Genomic DNA, 22,840 nt, shown 5'->3' with positions numbered 1-22,840 from the left:
CCGAGCGGCGTCGGCTCGGAAGAGAAAGTGCTAGATGAGGGAGAGCCCAGCCATTACCATGGTTTCTGAGAGCAGACATCGCACTCGATGCAATCATTCAAAGTAATTTTTCTCCGAGCCCCTTCGTTTTGTTCGCTGAAACCCCTGCGCAGGATTGTAAAATCAGAGATCCGTACACAGGCTCCTTGGCACAACTTGAAATCAATGTGGCATCCATGCACTGTATTGATCTTCTCAGAATATATTACAGCAGTACAAGTGGCCACTCGTGTATACTGCAGGACAGTTCAATGCCAATATTAAATAACTTCCATCCGCTCTAATCCCTGTTTTTCAAGCCCCAAACATGTGGCGCGAAAAAAAAAATCTCGTTCGCAGTTGCAGCAAGAATGATTGCAGTGTTAAATGGATACTTATCGTGTATTTCTACGTCTGGTAACCAAGATAACTATACCATAAGAATGCAAGGTTTAGAGCTACTCAATGTTTAATGATCGTCTCCCCAGGAATTATGATTTTCTATAGCACACAACCCTCTTTTTAACACACAATAAGGCCCAAAACATTTCTAAACTGTTCACTCGGAGGCTTCTACATAGCGAATGCAACTGATCGAGCTGCTAACCATCAATTAACCCAGTTTAATTAGTTTGCTCTAAGGTAAGTCATCTCCAGACAACCCATTCAGTGGTATGCCGATGATTGCTGATATGTCATTACTGCGTTCTCTTTGTTTTCTTTAATGGGAATGACAATAAATCTTATTCAAAAGACGCCACAAAGTAGTAGATGGTTTTGGACATTCCACACGGTTATACACTAATGGCCGGGTCCACGTAGTTTGCTTTACCCGGCTTAGCCACGCGTCCACGACCTCCAGCCTTGTATAAATGCGGCTTTGTCTATGAAAAAAAAAGCCTGCATTAAATGCCAGCGTATGTTGCAAAACCAAGCCATTATATAAACGTGACAGCGCTAGAGCGGACGCTTTGAGCAGAAGCCGCACGCAATGTCACACAAATTTAGGATTGGTCTAGACGGTTGTGACGTCATGCGCTGAGCTGTGAAATGAAAATCACATAGTATGACTGAAATGCCATCACGACATATAAGGATGTAATGTAAATTAATTTTGTTGAAAGTAAGATTGGCCTAATTAGTCTGGAGTCGATCCCTTGACTCTTGAACTGAGAGTCAGACACGTTAACCCTAGGTCATTGAGGCAGCTTGTTTTGAAGATGGTATTAATGCGAGAGCATTATATGGCTCTGTCGCGTCCGCAAAAAGTGTCCGCAAATTTGACCGCACGATTACGTCGTTCTCTGAAGATAAATGTGTGTAGGAGTGATTGTGACAGATAGTGTGTGATAAAATATCGCCGTGGAAAAAATTTGCTTGATGAGATGTAATTTGCTAATTAATTGAACGGGAAAAAATGGAAAAAATACACTTAGACGTCAAAATAGGCATGGACTTTGATATAATACGTGGACGTCAGAACAGCCACGGACGTCGATTAGTATGTGGATGTTTTGCTTTCGCATTGCTGCAATACGGGTCGCCGCAGTGGTCTCAAAGTTTTTACTCTGAAATTCTCTTATTTACACGGACTATTTAGAAACATTTTAGGAGACGCCGCGAAAGACATCTCAAAAAGACAAAGAAACAGAGCACTAGACGATAGCTAAGGCTGATCACATCGCCAAGCGGGGTTGCCGTTCCGGTCTGAAGTCGGTCTCTCCATACTGTTCTCTCACGGCCCCATCGCACTGCAAGCTTTGAACAACGACTACTTTCAGTCCGAAGAGAAACTCAAGGCACACGCCTGTCCGAACTGGAATACAGTCGCGTATTCCCTCTTACATTTGAGCTCACTGTACAACAACGCCATGGCCTCAGCACTAATGTCGTTGATATGAAACCAAGAGCAAATGTTGTTGTGATAAAAACAGATGGCTCATGCACACACTGAAGCATTGGACAAGAATCGGGAGACAAACAAAAACTTAAATCAGGCGCTGCAAAAAAAAAAAAAAACATTCTTTTTCTTTTCCCTCCGCGTGCATTTCCCACATATCTGAATACTGGTTCATGAGATGTTCACGGTTTACCATCAAATCCATACTAAAATAAATAAAGTCTCAGCTCAAAAGGGGAGATGCCAGATCATAAAGCCGAATATGACGAATATTTTTTCTCGGCAGAAATTCCGAATAAAGCGGCCATGAATTATTGGTACCTTTAGGCCAACGAACAGTAAGAAAATAAAGACGACACCCTTCACGCTTCTTGTGTGAACGAAATTGCGATACAGGGAAGAAACAGAAGAAGAAGATCGAGAAGGACAAGCAGGTATGACATCGACAAGTGAACCTTCGTCAAACTTGGATTCTCGGATCGACACCAGCGCTGACACCTGCGACACCTGTGCCACCGAAGGCGGCGACGTGGAACGTGCTCGGCCTAGAGTCATTCGCGACAGGTCGCTGTTCGCCAGGGCGGAGACCGGGGTCGCTGCTCGGTACACACTCTGCTGTGCTCTTGGCTCTGCTGTTGTTGCTGTCGTGCTCTTGGGATTCACGGGCGCAGTGTGGTACGTCCGCTTTTCCATCTGTTTGCTTACTTTCGGCAAATGCAGTGCCGTCATCTCGTACAGTACGAGCAGTCGTACTCAGATATAACCGTTTCTGGTATAGATCGCCATGTCTTTTGGAAAAAAAAAATTTCTCCTATATAGTCTATTCAAGCCTCTAATGACCGTAATATTGAAATGGGTTCTAAAAAAGATTGGTTTGGTTTATTGGTTTATGGGGGTTTAACGTCCCAAAGCAACTCAGGCTATGAGGGACGCCGTAGTGAAGGGCTCCGGAAGTTTCGACCACCTGGGGTTTTTTAATGCGCACTGACATCGCACAGTACACGGACCTTAACCTTATTTTACAGGTATGCATGGAATTTAGTAAAAATTCGTCTTGATTGCTGTTATTTACACATCCCAAAAGGCCTCGATGAGCCAATAAATAATAGTGTCTGAACAGAAAGTTATAACGGTTTGCAATAAATTAAAAGGCGTATATGTAAATATAAATATTTTCACATCAAACCTCTATGGTGGCTCAGTGATTATGACTGCCGACCCGAAAGAGGCGGGTGCGATCCCGGCCGCGGCGGTCGAATTTCGATGAAGGCGAAATTCTTGAGGCCCATGTACTGTGTGATGTAAGTGTACGTTAAAGAACCACAGGTGGTAGAAATTTCCGGAGCCCTTCAATACGGCGTCTCTCAAAGCCTGAGTCGCTTTGAGACGTTAAACCCCATAAACCAACGCAACAAACCAACTAAAAAAGTTCTGAAAGTTGCAACTGCAATACTGAAGCATTCGTATTTGTCAAATGAGTACTCGAGGGGTCAGGCGATTACATATTTTATTTTTTAGCACGTACAAGACTCCGAGAACGCCGAAAATATACCGTTATTACGGGTGATAAAATCTGCTTAGACAAGTGTTTTGAAGGACATGCTGCGGCGGCGAGGACTATACTCTACGTTCGACAGCGAACATGAAAAAACATCCCATTTGGGAAATAATAAGAGCTGAATTGTTCCTAAACAAACAAATCACTTCTAGTATTACGTAAACTCGCAAAGTACCCGTGGTATAATTCCTTCCGGCCTTTCATGAATTCAGTGCTGCTTTCATAGCTAGGCTGCCAGGAATCAAATTGTAGTCGGAGTATGTTGTAGTTCCGGCAAATAAAAAGCATTCTGTATACTGCCAGGCCATGCAAGCGCATAACGTTCACTATACAACGCTGGTATGCACTTCAGCTGTTCTGTGCTGTGAATTGCAAAAGCCCTATCACATCAAAATTTTTGGGAAAAAAATTTAAATATTGGAAAACTTTGAGATGCTGTTCCGAAAATATTGTAGGCAATGGTCCATTTTTCAGATTTCTAGCAAAATCTTTCTTTTACAAGTTTTTCCATCACTTGCATCGAGCGGTTAAGACTGGCATAGCAAACCAATGAGGAGCGCTTTTGACGATAGCATAAACGTCAATAGCGAAACAATTCAAGCCTGCCGAAGGGAGATATGCGGATACAGTTATTGTTATGTTGAAATCGTACAATATATGAAAAATTGCGCCGATAAACTCTTCGGCGTTCATAAAACATTTTGTCGGGAATTGTTGGGTATATATCTGTACCTGGGAGTCCCCCGTGAGTGCAGCTGCATCAACTTCTAGCGTGATTTTATTTATTTTTCCGTAATGAGTTTCCTATGCGGCTAAGGCAAACAGAAAAAGAACCAAAATGTGAAAAAAATTACGAACGAAAACTGAGGTACGAAATTGCCCGATTCCCCGTCAGCATTTTATGACCCTACGCACAGAACTTCAAGCTTAAGAGGATTGTTACAAAGTGTACAAGATCCCACTGAAGGACTCATCAGTGCAATAGAAATTTGAAGATGCAGATGATTGTTGAATGCCTCCCCACATCCAGCCTGACATCGCGTGATGTCTTCGTGCAGCGCTTGCGTTGTGCGAATTCACTAGGCTTGTGGCGTACGAAAGCGCTAAGGCACGGCCGCTGGAAAAGGTCTCAGTATATGATGATGCCATGAAAACTGAATGCCACTGGGCGACTATGACTGATGCTGAGCTTGCCTTCTCTTTGAATGTGTACACTTAAAGAAGCGTACATATACATATGTACGCTTAAAGGAGCATATAGACACCAAATTTTTAAGCAGCATTAGAGACATGAAAACACGCAACCCAAAATTTGGGATACATACTTCCTTGAGCCAACATCAATTCCACAGCACAGTACTCAGTTCATGCTCTTGCAGCTGCAGTCAGAGGGTACCGTTTCTTTTTTTTTTTTTTTACCAAAGCATTATATGGCGCATTGGCAACGAAAAACCCAACGTCCAGAAAAAGTGGCGCGCCGAAGCCCATGTGACCATGCAAATAAAAATAAAATTTCTTCCCAAGGGGTGGACAATTGAACCCAAGACTCTCAGACTGCGAGGCGAGCACGGAACTCATAGGCCGCAAAACAGCGTTGTCTCTTAGCAAACAAGGATGAACCCAGTATATGCTTTGCTTTACAATTTATTCTAATGAATAGGTGAGCCATTACGAAGAGAATACAAAAAAAATCTGCAAAAAAAAAATATTACTGAAAATAAAAAACTGTCCTCCGCAATTTTTCGATAACCTACCGCTTTCTTTGCTATTGCGAACAGGTACGGCTACGTGGTGCGGCCCGACACTCTACTCGCGCCCTCCAGCGCCCCACGCTCCCTAGGAGAGCAGCCCAAGGTCGTGGTCGTCGTAGTCCAAGGCACAGAGGGCGGCTCTGCCGCTGCCGTGAAGCCCGCTTTCATCGGCAGCGGCGAAGCGTTCAGGGCTAGCGACGGAACTGTGAACGTTTCCTCAAGCGGCGCCACAGGCGTTGCCTTAGAATCACAGGAGGAGCCCTTACCTGCGCCCTTGTGACTGCGAGGGCGCACTGATGAGCTCGGCGGAAAGAGCAGCTGGATCATGCATGTGGTAAACTCAAGTGCCGCGGCGTGGCGCCTTAGTCGCTTTCAATTTGAATCAACGTGACGGAACGTCATTTTATTGTAGTGCGTCAAACACTGGGTGCATTGCCTGCGCAATGAATTACGCTGTATTAGTTGATAAAAAGTAAAAAAAATAGGCTTACTGCATGGAAAATCGTGATTGATCATTGCAGTTGAACAATGATGTGTTTTAAACTGGTAGTCATTGCAGTTGGACACCGATGTCTTTTACAACGCAGATAGCTAAATTTGGAAGCGCAATGTCAATATAACGAATGTAAAGGGGCACCTAGCGACGCATATCAACCATTTATTCTTCATTAAAAGCAAGTAGAACCTCCTGGCTTCTCATCTGGGAGTGAGAGCTGTGAAATAGCAAAATTTATATTTTAATCAGCTCCAGAAGGCGGCATTCGGCACTAACCCGAGGAGCGTAATATGGTGGTTTTGGACCATCGATATGACGTGGAGTCCGCAACTAGGCGTGCCTCGGCGATTATTTGAGCGTGAACTGTTTTTTTCTCATGGTTCATACTCTTTACTTCTCTACAATTTTCAATGACGCTCAGGAGCTTGGGATATCGAATTAGAGCATAATGTTCAACGGCAACGCCGATGCACGCAGACTGCTAGCACTGACTCCACGAAAGGGCATGACTGCTCCAGGTACTTGTTTTAGCGATTACGTGGCTGAGTGGTAGCGTCTCCGCTTCAGATGCCAAAGCCCTTGTTCGATTCCCAGCCTCGACGCAGTTTCTAAGTAGTGACGCCGAAATGCGGGCAAATCTGCCGCCACGGCTGCTAACAACAGTATGAGGCATTAAAGGCTTCGCCTTAAAACTTGACGGACAGTGCACCTTTACTGCAGCACCGTCTCGCGAAGTCTTACTGTGTTACATGCATTTACTTGAATTAATTCTGAATATCTTAAAGGGAACAAGAAGTCGCCAACCCAAACACTTGAATTTCTGTACGAGTAGTACGATGTCACCCAACTTCACGCAGTTTTGCGTGGCGTTCCCAGACACCCTTACAGCGTGTGGGGGTAGCGGTCTCGGACTCAAAGGAGATGCCCTCGACTCGGCGTGGCAAGCTCAGCGGAGACCAGCTACCAAGTGACGAGAGGTTCTTGGTCGTTTGGTGCCCAGCTTCGCCGGTCGCAAGCCAGAGAATGGGTCGGACCCATAGGCTCACAAACAAAACAAAGTTTATACACCAATGAAGGCGATACAGAGGATTTCAGAATCACTAGTACAAACACATACGAAGAGATTAACAAAACAATGCTAACAAAACAATGAAACTCGTGCAAAGTTAAACTCGAGAGAGACTACAATACACAAGGGATATTTCACCTAAAGTGCATAACACGAGAGAGAGGCAAAAAAACAAAACAATTTGTTCACCGTGCACTGCGACAGTCCGACGAGCAGAAGTCCACGACGATGCCGTCCCGCAGGCTGGCGCGCGCTGCCTCGTTGAACCGCGGCTGGGCGAGTGGTGCTGTCCCGGGAGTCGAGCGGGCGCGCTTCGATGAAGCTTAAACGGCGGCTCGGGCTCTTATGTAGGCTTGGTTCGCGTCTGTTTGTTCTACGCGCTATGGTGGGCGCGCACATACACACAGTATCACCCTTGAAGTCTCCTTTTCCTTCTCGCACCGGCCGCGCGTCCTCGTTGGACAAAAGCCGGGAGTCGCTTCGAGGAGCATCTCGAAATTTCTGGCGTGGCGCCGCCGCCGATGTGCGAGCGAAGAGGAGGGGGCCACGCCTTAGCGCATGCAATGCTACGCCCTCTCCGCCGGTGAGAAGTAGAAGCAACTCCGACATTCTAGAATAATCGACGTCATTGCTGACTCATTCCCTCCGGCGAGCGGTGGTGGAGGGGGCAGCCACGCACACAAGGCTAGTCGCTTTCCGGGATTTCCGTCTCCCCCGTTTTACGACCCGCTCTGGCGAGATGCGTCCGCGCGGCGCTGTTTTTGTTTCTTTGTTTCAAGAATGCGCTGAATTTTGTGACATACAATAACGACTGACGAAGCAGCAGGGTTTGTCATAGCCCTTGTTATGAAATTAGTCAAAATATCTTAGTCGTAACGCTTGTGAAAACAGACTTTATAAAGAGTAAAATTAGTTAGTCCGAGAAGATGGATCTCCGTTCGTTCAAGTTTGGTGTCTTTCAGATTACAGGTACCTACAACTCGTAAGCTCTCGTCTGCTTCCCCCCCTCCTCCCCCTCGGCATTAGCAGAAGCGGCGATGGGCGGCCAGTGGTCCGGCCAGTGCGATGCGCAAGCGTTGTGGTAACACAGCAGCGAGATGCGTCGACGATGCAGTCGAGCAGCTGTATTCACCTTGGCACTTGATGCCTCGTCTACGCTACCGGTTGCGCAACGTGCCTTTGGTTATGCCTAGCAGAAAGATGGCTTATGCGGTGGACGCTCCCGAGAAGACCAAAATGGACACGAGCACTGATCGTATATGACGTGCTCCTCGGTGCAGTTTCCTCAGCACATGAATGTTACAAACGTATTTCTGCGTTACAAACGCCTGATTTAAGGCCCTTGCTGACATGATCCCCTTTCTTTAGGTCGGCCACTACGCCTTAGGTGGTTGAGCGCTTCTCACGGCGATCTCCGTGTGAGAAATTCCGAGGGCATATTCTTCTCTATGGGGCGCATAGAACTTAGTAAAGAAAGTCTACAGTTGCATCAGCAGCCATTCCTTTGCGGTCTGAAATAAAGGAGTCATTTTTTTACCACGAAGCCTTACCGTTTGCACCCGAACTTCACTGGCTATAATTAGGATGGTTAGGGTGGGTGTTTCGAGGGTTTTTTTGTTGTCTTAGCAATAGCAGCTTATAGTCTAGCGATTCTCTCCTGACTCTGCCTTTTGTCCTCTTTCTTGCGATAAAATTTATCAACGCGCGCTGAATACCAGATCTCTCCCAAATCCCTTACATGCTCGCCCTCAGCGAGCACCGCGTCCACATTTGTAACATTAATCTTTCAGTGGGTACGTAAAAATATTTGTATTCACGACGGGCCATCTGAACAAGGGTCGATTGCTGGGCAAGTTGGTAATAATAGTTCACTTTGGGCCGCCGCGGTGGCTAAGTGGCTATGGTGCTCGGCTGCTGACCCGAAAGACGCGGGTTCGATCCCGGCCGCAGCGGCTGGAATTTCTTTGGAGGAGAAATTCTAGAGGCCCGTGTACTGTGCGATGTCAGTGCACGTTAAAGAACCCCAGGTGGTCGAAATTTCCGGAGCCCTTCACTACGGCGTCTCTCATAGCCTCAGTCGCTTTGGGACGTTAAACCCCATAAACCAAACCAAACCAGTTCACTTTGGTTTCTGTAGCGTGTAACCGACGGAAGACAAAAGTGGAACACGTCATCGGAGAGTGGTAAACGACTCTGGTACATTGTTTGTAGTGAGCTGACTATCAAGCTGTCGTGGCCAGATAAGCACAGTGACTCCTGAAATTCCCCATCCTGGCGAAAATAACGCCTTGCTCACACTAAGAATTGTTTGACTCCTCACAGGTCTTAGTACTTTTAAACTTCCTATCTGCAGGACCCCCTAGTGATGAGCTAAAGCTCGGCGAACTGGTCTCAATGATGGCGCAAAAATATTTCAATAAAATCACAAAAACAAGTTAATCTGCTAAGAAACTTGTGGAGCTGAAAACGAGAACTGAAACGAATTACTAGAACTTTCAGTGGCTATAGAAGAATTTTTAATATCATTAAATACCTATCGACTGCACGACGAAAAGAGAGTGTATACATTGCAAGTCAGCGGCGGATTTACCCAATTCACCAAAAACAGCTTGCGGCCAAAGAGAAGAAATGAGTCAAGCAGAGCGATCACAGGACCGTTGTGAAGGTGTTCACAATTTTCTACACATGCCCATTTCGGGACAAAAGCACTTTTCAAAAAGAAAGAGCTCATTAACGCATTTTTTTTTCATATAATGTATCAATTTTACTCTAAATATCAATATATCTGCAGATCTTCCGTCGGCAGACTTGCATTTTTTTGTTATTATCAATTTTGCTATCAACAAAAACTTGCCCCTTTGGTTTTCTGAGGCAGTCCTAACTGCTCCATGACAGCCACGAGAGAGAGAGAGAGAGAGGGAAAGGCAGGGATGTTAACCAGAAAGGATTCCGGTTGACTACCCTGCACAGGGGAAGGGAATGAGGGGAATTAAAGAGGAAAGAGAAAAAACTTCCAAAGAAAGGTTTTGCTTCACATCAGAATAATTAACCATTACCTTCAATATTTTCATAACAATACCCTAAAATATTCCAATATTCAAATTTTTTCTCCAAGAGTGCTAGACATGTAACAGTGCTCCTCTTCCTTTTCGCTCTTAATCCAAAACTGAAAACATGTTGATCAAAACTCTTCTCTTGCCTCCAAGAACGCTCTTCCTTTCTTCTCAAAAGAAAAATTGTTTTCGTCGCCCATTATACTGTTTGTGGCCTAGTGCTCCTGCCATGACCAAAGCTTTGACATTCAACCTGATCACTAGCAAACAAGATGCAGTCATACATGCAGAATTACTGTGAAAAACAAACGGTAGCAAAGAGAAAGAGGAAAACCGGCCATATCCAACTAGCTCAGCGGTGAAGTCAGCGCGGTCAGCTGTGAACTACGAGATGCAGCCCCGTACAATCTCAACTGCGCCGATGTCTCGAGACCACGAAGTTCCATTGGTGCGGAACGCGGCTGCGCAACCTTCCGGCGGAATGAGCCGCTTCACGGCTTGCATGGCTTGTGCAAGCGTGCTCATCATAACTGCCTGCATGGTGGCGGTGGTCCTCTGGTATAAAGATCTCAATGACCTGGGACTGTTCTTCCGCAAGGTCCTCGGGATCGCAAGAGGTGCAGTGGAATACAATGAGACAACTGCGTTGATAATCGTCAGAGTGGGTGAGGGTCAAACCGTATGGCCCGAAAATTTGAACGATAGTGAATACGAGCCAGTTTCACCTCCGGTGAATTCCTCCGTGGAGAGCATCATTACCAGTGTCGTCACGCTGATGAATGAACAGAACGCTACCAACAACATCGGCCATTCTGCAGCTCCTTAAGTCATCTTGTGCAAGAGTAATGCGGCCGTGATTCTGTGTGTAAACAATACGATACGCTGTATCGTACTGCTATTTTTTCATTTATCTTATCTCGTTCTGCGTTCTTATCAGTACGACTCAGTAATCTGAGATTTTAAAGCGCGGACTGCCATAGCAACAGCCAAAAACTGTACCAATGTGTGATATCTGGCAGCTTGCTTTGCAAAGCGTTGAAATGAAAATTGTCAAAATAATCTATTGTGTACTTATGAACCGTACTTTAGTTTGTGTTTCGTATAGGAGGCTGCGGTCAAATACTACATCAGGGTGGCGAAATCATGTAGTCAAGTCACGAGTAGAAATAATTTCAGCTATTAAAGGTTCTGTCACAAATTTACAACTCCTGTCCTTGCTACTGCGATGCAGTTAATACTTCATAGTTCGAAGCAAGACAGAAGAATTCGTCTTTGGTGCTCGTTCCTAAAGAATTACATCAATTCATCGGCGCATTTTCTCTATTTTATTGTCTTTACAATCTGTTTTTCAATATTCTGTACTATTCTTGCTTTTAATGATTTCCTTGGCGTTTTACTTGTTCAAATCTCAATGACGAAAAGTAGAGAGCTAACTGCTTGAGCTGTGAGTACTTTAACCATTGTGGGGAAAAAATGCTATAGCAACGAGATAAAAGAAACATAAAACCTGAAAAGGCATTCATTAATAATACATGCCGCAAACGGGCTCTAAATACTAATTTGTAATATTTCTGGAACTTACGACTGCTATTGAAATTTGAGCATATTCAACAAGGTATACAAGCTAAATGCTCAGAACAAACACAAGGGCAAAGATTTATTCCTGCGCCCCCTCGGCCCACGTTGCCTGCGTCATCAGCTTCAGTGTGGCAGTATTCCTCCGGTGAAGCGATGCTGCTGCTGTTATCCTAACTACAAATGGCACATACCCATACTGGGGAATCGGCCGATGCTATCGCCCCAATCGACTCTTTTTTTCCTCCATTCGTGCAGTTCTTCTTGTTTTTTGGCAGTGTGTTGTGTTGCGCTGCCTCGAAACGACAGGTCTTCGATACGACTCTATAATATTGTCACACATCAATAATGGCTTCTTATCTTAAGATTTTACCGGCCAGGAAATCCAGCGGGTGCATTCATTCCGTCCTAAGTCACCGAGCGTGTCGTAGTTTCCTGGCTCCTAACGTTACTACGCGGCGAGCGACCCTTCGTCTGAAACTAGTTTCTTCTACCATTACTCTTCCCCGTCTATTTTATTTGTTTCTAGTATTCCTTAAAGTCGTACATAGATAAACCTTGGTTAGAACGAGGCTTTGACGGGTATGAAATGCTAATACTGGCTTTATGTCTTATTTTTTACCTGCTGCACATCTGACGTGTGAGGAGCGCAATCTCGACTGTTACGCTCCGCCCGAAGCTGACCTGCACTTATTTGTACTGAATACAAGCTGAGCCGGGCATAAGAAAGTGTTGAGGGTGGCTCTGTAAAAAGAAACCATTTACGGAAACTCTGAGACTTCATTCGCCTTCCCTTTAGGCGAAAAAGTGAAATTGATTGCTGTAGCGTTCCATGGGCCATCACGAGGGCAAGCTCTCCCAAGACGCCTGGACGACATGGTGGTAGATCACGGTACCTTGTATGGAGCAACCTTTTCATCTGCCTCATGCCTCAAGCCCCCTGGATTAATATTGTTTGTCGGGAAAAAGATCTAATGGAAAGTTTTAGGATTTCAACACACTAAATGGCGTCGCTGTTCAGCAGGAGAATGTCTGAGGGAGTCCTGAGAGCTTTTCTATGGAGTAGAAGCCGACATCTAACATTTTCTGTGGGTCTTTAATGCATTCAGGCCAACCAGAATCCGGCTACTGGCAGTAACGGTTCGTTGGGGAAAGCAACAGCTCTATACTGCTTGGACAAAAAAAAAACCTGTCATCAGTCTCTTCTGCACTGCTTCTATTCAGCGAACCTTTTCCTATTCACCTATTCAAGTAATTTTTTTTATTCTGTGTTTCAGTTTCGGTTTCTGTTTAGGGCTTCGCCTTCTTAATTGTCTACGTTTGTACGTACAGCCTTTGTCAAAGGTTTGGAGCCCAGGAGGTTTGCTTCTGAGCCACACCGTGTGGCTTGTAATGCACCCTTAGTGATCAAAATCTCCTGAAGGCACAAAGATTTCTGGTCCTGCCCCCTCCAGTTGGTAAGACGTCTTACTACACGGCTTAGGAGCAAACCCCCTCGGCTCTAAACTTTTGACAAAGGCTGTACCTGTGTATTGGCTACATCCTCTCATGTGAACTGGAACCTACAAATTACCGTGTCGTCTGAATAAACGGTCTTTTTCTTCGCTGCCAGCCAGGAACCTCTGCTTCTTCCCTCGGCCGCACCGACCAATACCACAATAATTGCCACTTTTATACTTCAAGAATACCGTCCCCGTTGAAAGGGAAGTTCATTGCGAAACTATTGTGGTAAAAGAAGAACGTAGTGCGCTCTTCCTGTTTGCCCTCGAGGGGGTGTTAAAGAAGAAAGACGAAGCGGACATGGCCGGCAGCAAGACAACCGCAGATTCACCTACCAGTGTTATCGGCACTGCGACCACGACAAGGGATGGCCTGGCAACCAGCCGCCATGTGAGCAGCAGCATGTACGGACGAGCTTCTGCTGTCGGGGACCTGGGTGGAGGACGCCGTCGCAAGGCGAGCCAGCTGTTCGAACCGGGTGACAGAACAGATCGGCCCGGCAGCCTGACTGCGTGGTGCGTCGCCTTCGGCGCCTTCTTCTTCATCGTGCTCGCCCTGGCAGGTGTTCAAGGGATATACAACCGGTTCTTCCATAGGAACCAACCCTCTTCAACCCGGAGCTGGATCGCTGTGGACAACCTGAGGCCCAGGATGATGGCGGGCGAGAACCTGACTGTTGCAAGTGGCACTGGTTACGCTGACGAAATCCGCGGCATGCTTCGCTCCAAGAAAGCTCTAACGGGACACAAATCATCAAGAGGAAGGCGAGCGAGCGCTTCGCTTTCGCCGATATAGAGTACAATGTGCAAGAAAAACTGTGTGATAAGCGCAAAATTGTTTACTAAACTTTCCATTAAACTTGGTAATCTTACGTCTGGAGCAGTTAATTTAGCACGCTCAAAGGGTTGCTCTTGCCAACTTTATCGTCTGGTGCTCCAGAGCACACAGAAATGCCATTGTAAATGCAGGTGAACATGTTATTGTAAAAACGAGGCCGAGAAAGCGGGAACACTTAAATATGGTGAAGCGAAAAAAAGAAAGGTGAATTCGACAAACGAGAAAGAAAGGAAAAAAGTTTGCCCCCAATTTACCTGATTAAGCTAAATACGACTCAGCTGCGCTAGAACGTTTGGCCTTGTTTCGCGTTATTTACCTATTTTAGCTTTTTAATCACTGAAAATTCTAGTTCACCCACATGTTCTTGCAGCCGTTTCTTGTCTTTCCTCTTGCGATAAGTCGCCTGAGATGTTCCTGTCAATTCTAGTCATCGTTCCTTGTGTTCGACGTTCTCTGAAGCCACTTGTACTCGCCTGACTACTGCAAGTTCCTCCGGTGAGTTCATTCGCCTCTTCTTTCTTTCCGTTCTTCGCGTTTCTCGCTCTTCATGTTTCCGAATCCGGTTAGCAAGGTTATACTGTTACCGACGCTCTGCTTCGGTCTTCCACCTCGCTATATCCACTGGATCTTTTAAATCACGTTGCCGATCTCTTCTTTTGCGTTGCTGTTCAGCTCGCCGTGCAGGTCATTCAGCTTCGAATGTCTCGAAGGACCTGCTTTGTCCATCATTAACCGTCTGCTGCACTGCACGCCCCTTCAACAACTTAATATTTCGCATCTTCTTTCTGGCGTCTGAAGTGGCATGCAACCGCGTTTCTCGCTTTTCGTCTTCACACCCTCTCTCCGCTCGGCTGCTGCTGGCGTGACGCCCTCCTCGCTTTGACTACAGCTGGTTCGATACTCCTCCGAGCTTACCCAAGCTTCCTTCATTTGGATGCAGCTGGCGCGACATCCGAGCTTACCTGAGCTTACCCGAGTTACTCCGAGCTTCAGCTGGACATAACAGGTTTTTCGCCGCTGAACCATCTAGTGCTAGCGTATTAACGACCTCTTAATTTTTGGTACGGTCTAGAGATGCTTTCAGAGCGTATGTGTTTAATATATGCATAAATTAGTATTGGCGCTGCATAGGTGAATTGAACGAAAACTTTGTTCACAATGCTGTATGACAATCTTCTAACACATGCTAGTAATGTACTGGAAGGGCCAAAAGTAATTGAAGCTCGCTATTGCCTTCTAAGAATTTTCACACATTCTCTAATTGAGGAGTGCAAACTGCTGGGCTAGTTGGTTCATACTGCACAGAAAGGGAACCAGTGAAAACAGACGCAAGACAATAACAAAGAAGGCACACACCACAACGCTGGACTTGCAACTGATTTATTGCGATGAAGAATTGCTCATTTTAAAAGAATTTCCTGCCTGCGCACACACCCTACAGACAATACACTTTGCGTCCCACATGGTGAAAGGCTACTATAATGATAAAAACTTGCACTCCTTTTCGGTGATAATCACGGACGGCTCACTGACACATTTCTGCTTATTCTTTCTGATCATGAATGCCTCCAATAGATCACGCTCACGTTTAGATTTCCCCCGACCGATAATGCTGGTAGTGTGAAAACTAGGAGAACATTTGCAGTCCTTGACATGCAAGGCTAGATTGCTGCCTGTGCCAGTGCCCAAAGTTGTGCGATGTTGCCTCAGGCGCTCATTCAAGCATGCTCCGGTTTGGCCTATGTAGATTTTCCCGCATGACAATGGGATTGAATACACCACGCCCATTGCGCATGTGGTGAACATAGTCTGGTGTTTCGTCTTGCAAACACCAGTTCTGCGCAGGTCTGCAGAGGTTTGGGCACACAAACCGGACAGTTTGCAAGGAGCAGGAAATGCCATAGTGACACTAAACTTCTGAGCCACTTTTTTCAGACCATGTGAAGTCTTGTGGAAGTAAGGCATGACTTCTAACTTTCTTGTTTGCACTTCTACTGGCCTGGCAGCCTTTGAACATAACTTCAGTTTTTTCCCCAAGGATTCCGCCACCGCCAGCAAACCCGCATTAGCGCAGCATTATCGGTCGGGAAAAATCTAAACGTGAGCGTGAGCTATTGGAGGCATTCGTGATCAGAAAGAATAAGCAGAAATGCGTCAGTGAGCCGTCTGTGATTATCACCGAAAAGGAGTGCAAGTTTTATCATTATAGTAGCCTTTTCACCATGTGGGGCGCGAAGTGTATTGTCTGTAGGGTGTGTGCGCAGGCAGGAAATTCTTTTAAAATGAGCAATTCTTCATAGCAATAAATCAGTTACAAGTCCAGCGTTGTGGTGTGTGCCTTCTTTGTTCTTGTCTTGCGTCTCTAATTGAAATTGCCAGATATGGTGTTGGCATCCTGACAGATGGCGCCAATGTGCTTTCTCATGGTCAATCCTTCCTCATTCCTGATCGAAAAGATGGGATTGCACATAGAAGGAATTCTGCGTTCCGTTTACTTATAACTACACCTGCACTCTTACGGGCTGCGCTGTGCATTTCATGTAGGTATTCAGCGTTGAACCCGAGTAACGGGCGCCCACTACAACAGACACGCAACGAAAGTCATCATGCTCAAGAACATCAGGCATTGAAGAAAAAGCAGGCATCCTGCGCTGTCCGAGCCTAGAATGCGGTCTGATCGTCGCGTGCATGGGGCGACAGTGCGTCTTCCCAGGGATGCACCCATTAGCAAACTGATGGCTGGAATTAGCTGTTCACCAATTCCCAACACTTAGGGTAGCGACGGTTGTCTGCTCTTCGATAGAGAGGAATGCAAGGACGAAATAACTAGCATGTGGTGCATGCCCCCCGAATAACTAATGCAAAATGCATACGAAGCCATCGGCTAAAATAAGACGACCCTGGGCAATCACACTGCGAGATTTCTTTTTTTTCTATAGTGATGATGCAAATTCCCGGAATGCAACCAGCTAGATGATAGCGACGAAAACGATGACGAGGTAAGCGAACCGATATTTAACAAACCATATTAGCTCTGCGTAGACTGTCAGACTCGCATAGTGGCAGGACACCGAAGTAAGATGAAAGTGAAACTCCATGATAACAGAAAGTGTCACTAGATGACGCCTTTGAACCGTGCAAGTTCAAGACACCAAAACCTACGTCACACAGGATGCATGTTACGCAAGCATGCCTATACTTCGTTCAATCCGCCTAGCTTAGAACAATAAATCAGAACCACAAGAATTTGCACGGACTTCGTTTTCTTCACTGCTTATTATGTCTATATCCTTGGTGGACGGCGCCGTGCCACGGAATAATAGCTGACGGCGACAAATTCGCGCCGTTTAAACTAATTCTCGCTCCTAATTTTTTTTTTTCATTTGCTATTAACTTTGAGCCCACTGAACTATCCAACGTGCTTTCCTTATATTCATTCCTGATACAACCAAGCCATCGTAAGCGCTCTGTTTTTGTTGAAAACGTTCATTGACCAAATTGAGCATATGCCCGCTCTGAATTCTTTGACCGAGGTACCAACGATCTCAGAGCTCGAGGAAAACGTGAGACGCGACCTTGCTCTTGTGCTTCACCTTTTTTTCTCCTAGCTTCTGGCAGAGTATCGCACATTATTGAGCCACTCGATCAGAATCAAGAAGAAAAAGAAGAGATGATGTAGAAGACAAAGATCGCACCTCAGCCAGAGGACACCACCATCACCTTCATCACCTCAGCTTCTCCCGGAGCGCTGAGATCGCTCATGCCTCGGTGAAAGGACCAAGAAGGCTAAGAAACTGATCAGCATGCAGAACGAAGCCAAGGAGCCGCAAGCCATAGATAACCCGCTTTCCGCGGAAGGGATCCAAGAGAAGGTCCGACAACAAGCCGAACGCTTTGCAGCTGATTTCCTCCAACGGAAATCATCCACGTCTGAACAGCAGAAGACGGTGCACGATGACGAGCAGGCCCAAGAACGCAAGCCCTCCGCCTCAGCTTCTGCGGGCTCTGGGACGCCCTCCACTGGACAGGATATCGCCGCTGCGCCACCCGAAACCGGAAAGGGCCTGGTGGAACAGCTTTCAAAGGAAATCGGGAAGTTGTCTTCCGTGAAAGACTCTGCCATGGGCTTGCCCTCGGTTGTAAGCACTCCTTTGAAGCAGCTGGAAGAAGCCTTCAACCCATCGGCTGGCCAGCCACTCGGAGACTCCAGGCGCATCTCCCCGTACATCGTAGCCTGTTTCGGAATCTCCGTTCTTGCGCTCGTGCTTGTGGTCGGCTTCGTTCTGTATAGGTGAGTTCTACGTAGTGCTGTCACGATAACAGTGGTGGAACTTTTTGCGTTGCTATTACGAAGCGCACTGTTGCACGGTGATAAATATGGCTACACATTAATCAGTCTATAGAACGCATGGTCCCCTTCTGTGCCGCATAATGCGGCAATTAAAGCACCGGTGAAGACCTAAATGTCCTGCAGGGTGATGACCGTAGTTTTCCACCCTTTAGAAAAAACGACAACTACCGGAAGGACACAGGTTTTCAACTATACGACAGAAATGAAAATGTTATTATATAATATAAATATATAATTAACAATTAATTTCAATACATAATTATTACTTAATAAGTGGTTAACATTTGCCACAATGACTTCATTAACTTAAAACTAATTAATTATACCTGGTGATTTGCAACTAAATTGAGTTGTAAGTAAATTGATTAGTTAGTCAGTCATTCAGCTAGAACCGTACTGCTAGCCTCTTTCGAGGTCGTTGCAGGATTTGGGTACAATATGGTCGTTCTAGGCACGTTACACAAGGATCATCTACAAAAACGAAGCTCCTGCAAGGAAATACGAGCTTAGCAAGATCAACACTCCTATGCGGAATATTCAAAATGGATGGCGTAATACCATGTAACGCAATACGTGTACAGTACGGCTGAAAATAAGATTTCATAAGTAGTGACATGCAATGCCAGAGTATAATGGTGCAAACAAAGTATTCTGACAGGTTAGAAAAAAAAATGCTCAGAGATTCAGATATAGCCATTAACGCAATATGTCACTGCAAAACTTATGGTATATGAAGTGCGGTGAATGTTTTGTTGTGATATTTGGTTTAGGCGAAGGAACTAAGTAACGTTGGCAACCTTGGCATGTGGTAATCTTGGCATGTGTACATATGTAAACAAATTTTTTTATAAACAGATCAGGTATTATTTTTAGTGCACCGTTCATGAGAACAAGCACGGACTGAGGCGCGAAGTTACGAACAGTGGCGAGACTTCATTTGGTTAAGGTTTCAGTTGGGAGACTTTTTGACACGATGGTATTTAAAATGAATCTAACTGCTTTCCAATGAGCACTCCCCAACCTATTTATGCTTTACTCTGTGTATGGCCGCCGCTGTGGCTCAGTGGCTATGGTGCTCGGCTGCTGACCCGAAAGACGCGGGTTCGATCCCGGCCGCGGCGGTCGAATTGCTTTGGAGGAGAAATCCTAGAGGCCCGTGTACTGTGCAATGTCAGTGCACGTTGAAGAGCCCCAGGTGGTCGAAATTTCCGGAGCCCTCCACTACGGCGTCCCTCATAGCCTTAGTCGCTTTGGGACGTTAAACACCATAAACCAAACCGAAACTAGCACACGATATTGTACTCAAGTAGAGAGCGGACAAGAGAGCAGTATGCTAGTAACTTGTGGTCGGGAGAGACAGACAGGATCGATCGTCTGAGAAAAGAAAGTGCGTAAACTGCTTGTGACTATATATATTGCACATGTTTATCCCATTTCAAATTACAAGAGATGATAACTTCGAGATATTTGCATTCTTGCACTACTTTTAAGGATTTGTTATGAACTTCATTCGGGAAAATGAGCGGGTTCTTTTTTCTTGACACAGTCATAGAAACAGATTACTCGAAATTCAACGTCATCTGCCTCTCTTGACGCCGCTTTGCTATTCTACCAAGTGCGCTGTTTAAAGTGATCAAGTCATCATGTGACCGAAAGACACGGGTTGAATCCCGTGTGTGGTGGCCGGTGTGAAAGATAACCTTCTGTGCAGTTTCTAATTTTATTACAGTCAAGAAAGTGTTGCAGTTTGAACATTCGTTCAGGGTGGAATACGTGATCAAACGTGATTGCTTTAAATAAGGAATAAGACGTATACATGACTGCATGCTTGGTTTTGTTTGGTTTATGGGGTTTAACATTTTGCGCTATTGCAATATGCACTACATTGTCCCAATGCAACTCAGGCTATGAGAGACGCCGTAGTGAAGAGTTCCGGGAATTTCGACCACCTGGGGTTCTTTAACGTGCACGGACATCGCACAGTACACGGGCCTCTAGAGTTTCCTCTTGATCGAAATTCAACTGCTGCGGCCAGGATCGAACCCGCGTCTTTCGGGTCAGCAGCCAAGCACCATAACCACTGAGCCACCGTGACGGCTTACACGGCTGCTTGTGTCAAGGAAGTATGTGAAATCATGGATTGCTTCCAACAGCTAAGTTGTAGTTGATAGCCCTTTTCCTAAAGACTTGTCGGTGAGGGCTGAGTAGATAATTTTCTTCGAGGAATGTTACAATGCGCTTAACAATAATAAGTTCAAGCTGCAAGCTGCTTTATTAGGACCGGGTTAATTCGAGACATATGGAAGAGATCTTTTCAATGGGCGTAGCCAGTATTATGATGATTATGATTGTTTGCTCAAATTCTTTATTTTTCGCTTTCGTAGTCACGCAGTGTAACGAGTCGGAATGGTGACAAGAAAAAACATCGACATATTAGTGGGATTTCAGAGACTGCTTCAAACGAGCGGGGCTGTAATACCTGCTTGGCCAAATTGTTTTTTTTTTCTTCTTGCTAATGAACCATATTTTAAAAAAGCGCTGATAATTTAGGTCATATTTCGGTAACAAAATTGCTGAAAAAGAGCACGCCTTCGAGGAAGTAGTGTCTTTGCTGTTGCAACTCGTAACCATTGGTAACATAACTCTATTATTGCAGTCTTCGGGTATGAAATGCCTGTAACGCATCATGAAGATTACTACGGCACCACTTATTGCATCACAGTGCAGCCCTTCGCGACCTGCGTTCTCCAAATTTTTTTAAAGCGAAGTTAACACATTCTAAACAGACCCAAACGCAAAAATAAAAAAATTTTTCACTCGTAACGCTGTAGCTTCGTCAAAGATAGCTTTAAGCCTCTGCGTCTGGGAGTGTAAGCCAAAAGCTTGGATAGATGAGCCAAGACAGTGTGAACCTATACAAGCTCTAGTGCGCGAATCATGCCACATCACATTAAGTGCCACCGTTCCTTCCCGCAGTCCAGGATGGCACTCTGGGGGAAACTTCTGCTTCACTAAGTTGCTAATAGGGGTGACTCTCAGAACTTTCTTGGCGCCAAGCATCGTGTGCCTCCCTATAAGCTAGTGGAGGTTTTCGCTCTCTGATTGTCAATCTAAAAAATGGCCTCCCTGCTATCTTCTTCCTAGCTTTCTTTTTTTTCCCCCAAGCCGCCAGTTGCAGTCAAACAGCGAACTTTCTTAGTTTCATATTCTAGCTTTTTGTGTGTGTGCGTCAATGGCCAAGATTACGTTACGACATGATCAAGTCTTACTGGCGAGACCGGAAGGGACGAATAAAAAATTTCTAATCAATCTGATTTCTTAGTGTCGTACTCCCAGACTGAAGCCCTCAGTCCAGGGCCCCATTTGCCGCCGTGATCCTGCACGCCAGCATGTCCAGCCATCACTGTTCCTGGGGTTTGATGCTGGTCAGTGCAGCTTGTCAGGAAGAATCGGTGGGGTTGGGGATGGCAGGTTTGTTTTGGGTCTGGGGAACTGTCGAGTGGTGCAGTACAAAATTGGTTTCCCGCAGCCGGGTCAGTAGGAAGGTTGCAGGGGACAGGCTGAAGACATGCATGCGTGAGATAAAAGCACGGGAAAAGATTAATTTTGCAGTTTCCGCCACCTGACAGCTTCAACCCTGTTCAGGGGCCGGTGTAGTGCTGATTGCTGTTGTCTCTCGTGTCAGAAGTAGTTCAGAATGGCGCAGGTGAGTGCTTCTGGTAGTGTTTAGTTCGGTTTGGACAGCTCAGGACAAGTTTGGTTTTTCTCTGACAATCGCTAAACGTCAGTGGCAAACACATGTGTCGGGCATCCATTCACACATTACGCCTTGCTTACCCCGTGCCTTAGTCATTTTTATCCTCCTCTGTCATTTTCTGTGTGCTTAATCACTGCACCGAATGTGAAAAGTCTATTCTCTACCGCAGGCTGGCGTAGCCGTTCGACCGAATATTTCAGTTGGTTATTGATTGCGATGTATGCGACGTTTGCGATGGCCGTATCGATCGGCTCCAGTTCACTTCCTCTCTCTCTGCCAGCTTCGTTATCCGGCCGAACATGGACTCCTCGTCTGGACAGAAGTCTCAGCCCCGGAACGCGGTCGTGAAGGATGTCACCAAGGCCCGGCAGATGACACGGTCAGAAGATCTTGCACCCACTGCTGCTCCAACCGGCGACTTTACAAAGAAGCGAGGAAGTAACGGGAACGTTACCCTGGAGCCGAAAGCGACGCTGCGGCCGTAGCTCTCGTTGTTTGTCAAAATTCTTGAATCAAAGCACCATAGGTAGAAGCTAAAGATAAATTTATAACCGCAGTCTACTTTCAGATCCGACAAAGAAAGTACGGTTTACCTCCTATCATAAACTGTGACCGATGTCATCATTTTTCCTGCTCGTGAAAAAGAAGAATTTCCAAAATTCAGAATTATAAAATTCAATGCTCACAACACTAAGTATATCACTTGTGTGCAAGGAAGAATTTTCACATGCTTCAGTGTTTTATTGACCCTGCGATTAAAGTGGTCTCGCAGATTTTTTTTTTTCTGAGACTACAGATGTGTGCTGTTCAAATGGCGTTTTGAACGTGCTGCTTGCATTGTCTCATGGAGAACAACAATGTTGCTCCAACAGTGCTCCTTGTATTGTCTCATGAAGAACAACAAAAAATGTTGTTCCGACAGTGTCAGTTCCATTAGTGCTTCAACCTCAAGTTCATAGAGCACTGCAAACAGAA

The 22,840-nt window shown here is 45.6% G+C and overlaps 1 protein-coding gene across 1 annotated transcript; it reads left to right on the top strand.

The window, feature by feature from the left end:
- Positions 1-17,560: 17,560 nt before the first annotated feature.
- On the top strand, positions 17,561-22,350 carry LOC149371657 (uncharacterized). The gene is made up of 2 exons (XM_089585221.1): positions 17,561-18,048; positions 22,146-22,350. The coding sequence occupies exons 1-2, from the start codon at positions 17,561-17,563 to the stop codon at positions 22,348-22,350; spliced, it is 693 nt and encodes a 230-aa protein (XP_089441347.1).
- Positions 22,351-22,840: the final 490 nt, after the last annotated feature.

The sequence above is a fragment of the Amblyomma mixtum genome, chromosome 1 (genome assembly GCF_055824585.1).
Source record: "Amblyomma mixtum isolate Tamu chromosome 1, ASM5582458v1, whole genome shotgun sequence".
NCBI lineage: Eukaryota > Metazoa > Arthropoda > Arachnida > Ixodida > Ixodidae > Amblyomma > Amblyomma mixtum.
This window is presented reverse-complemented; position numbering and strand designations above follow the sequence as displayed.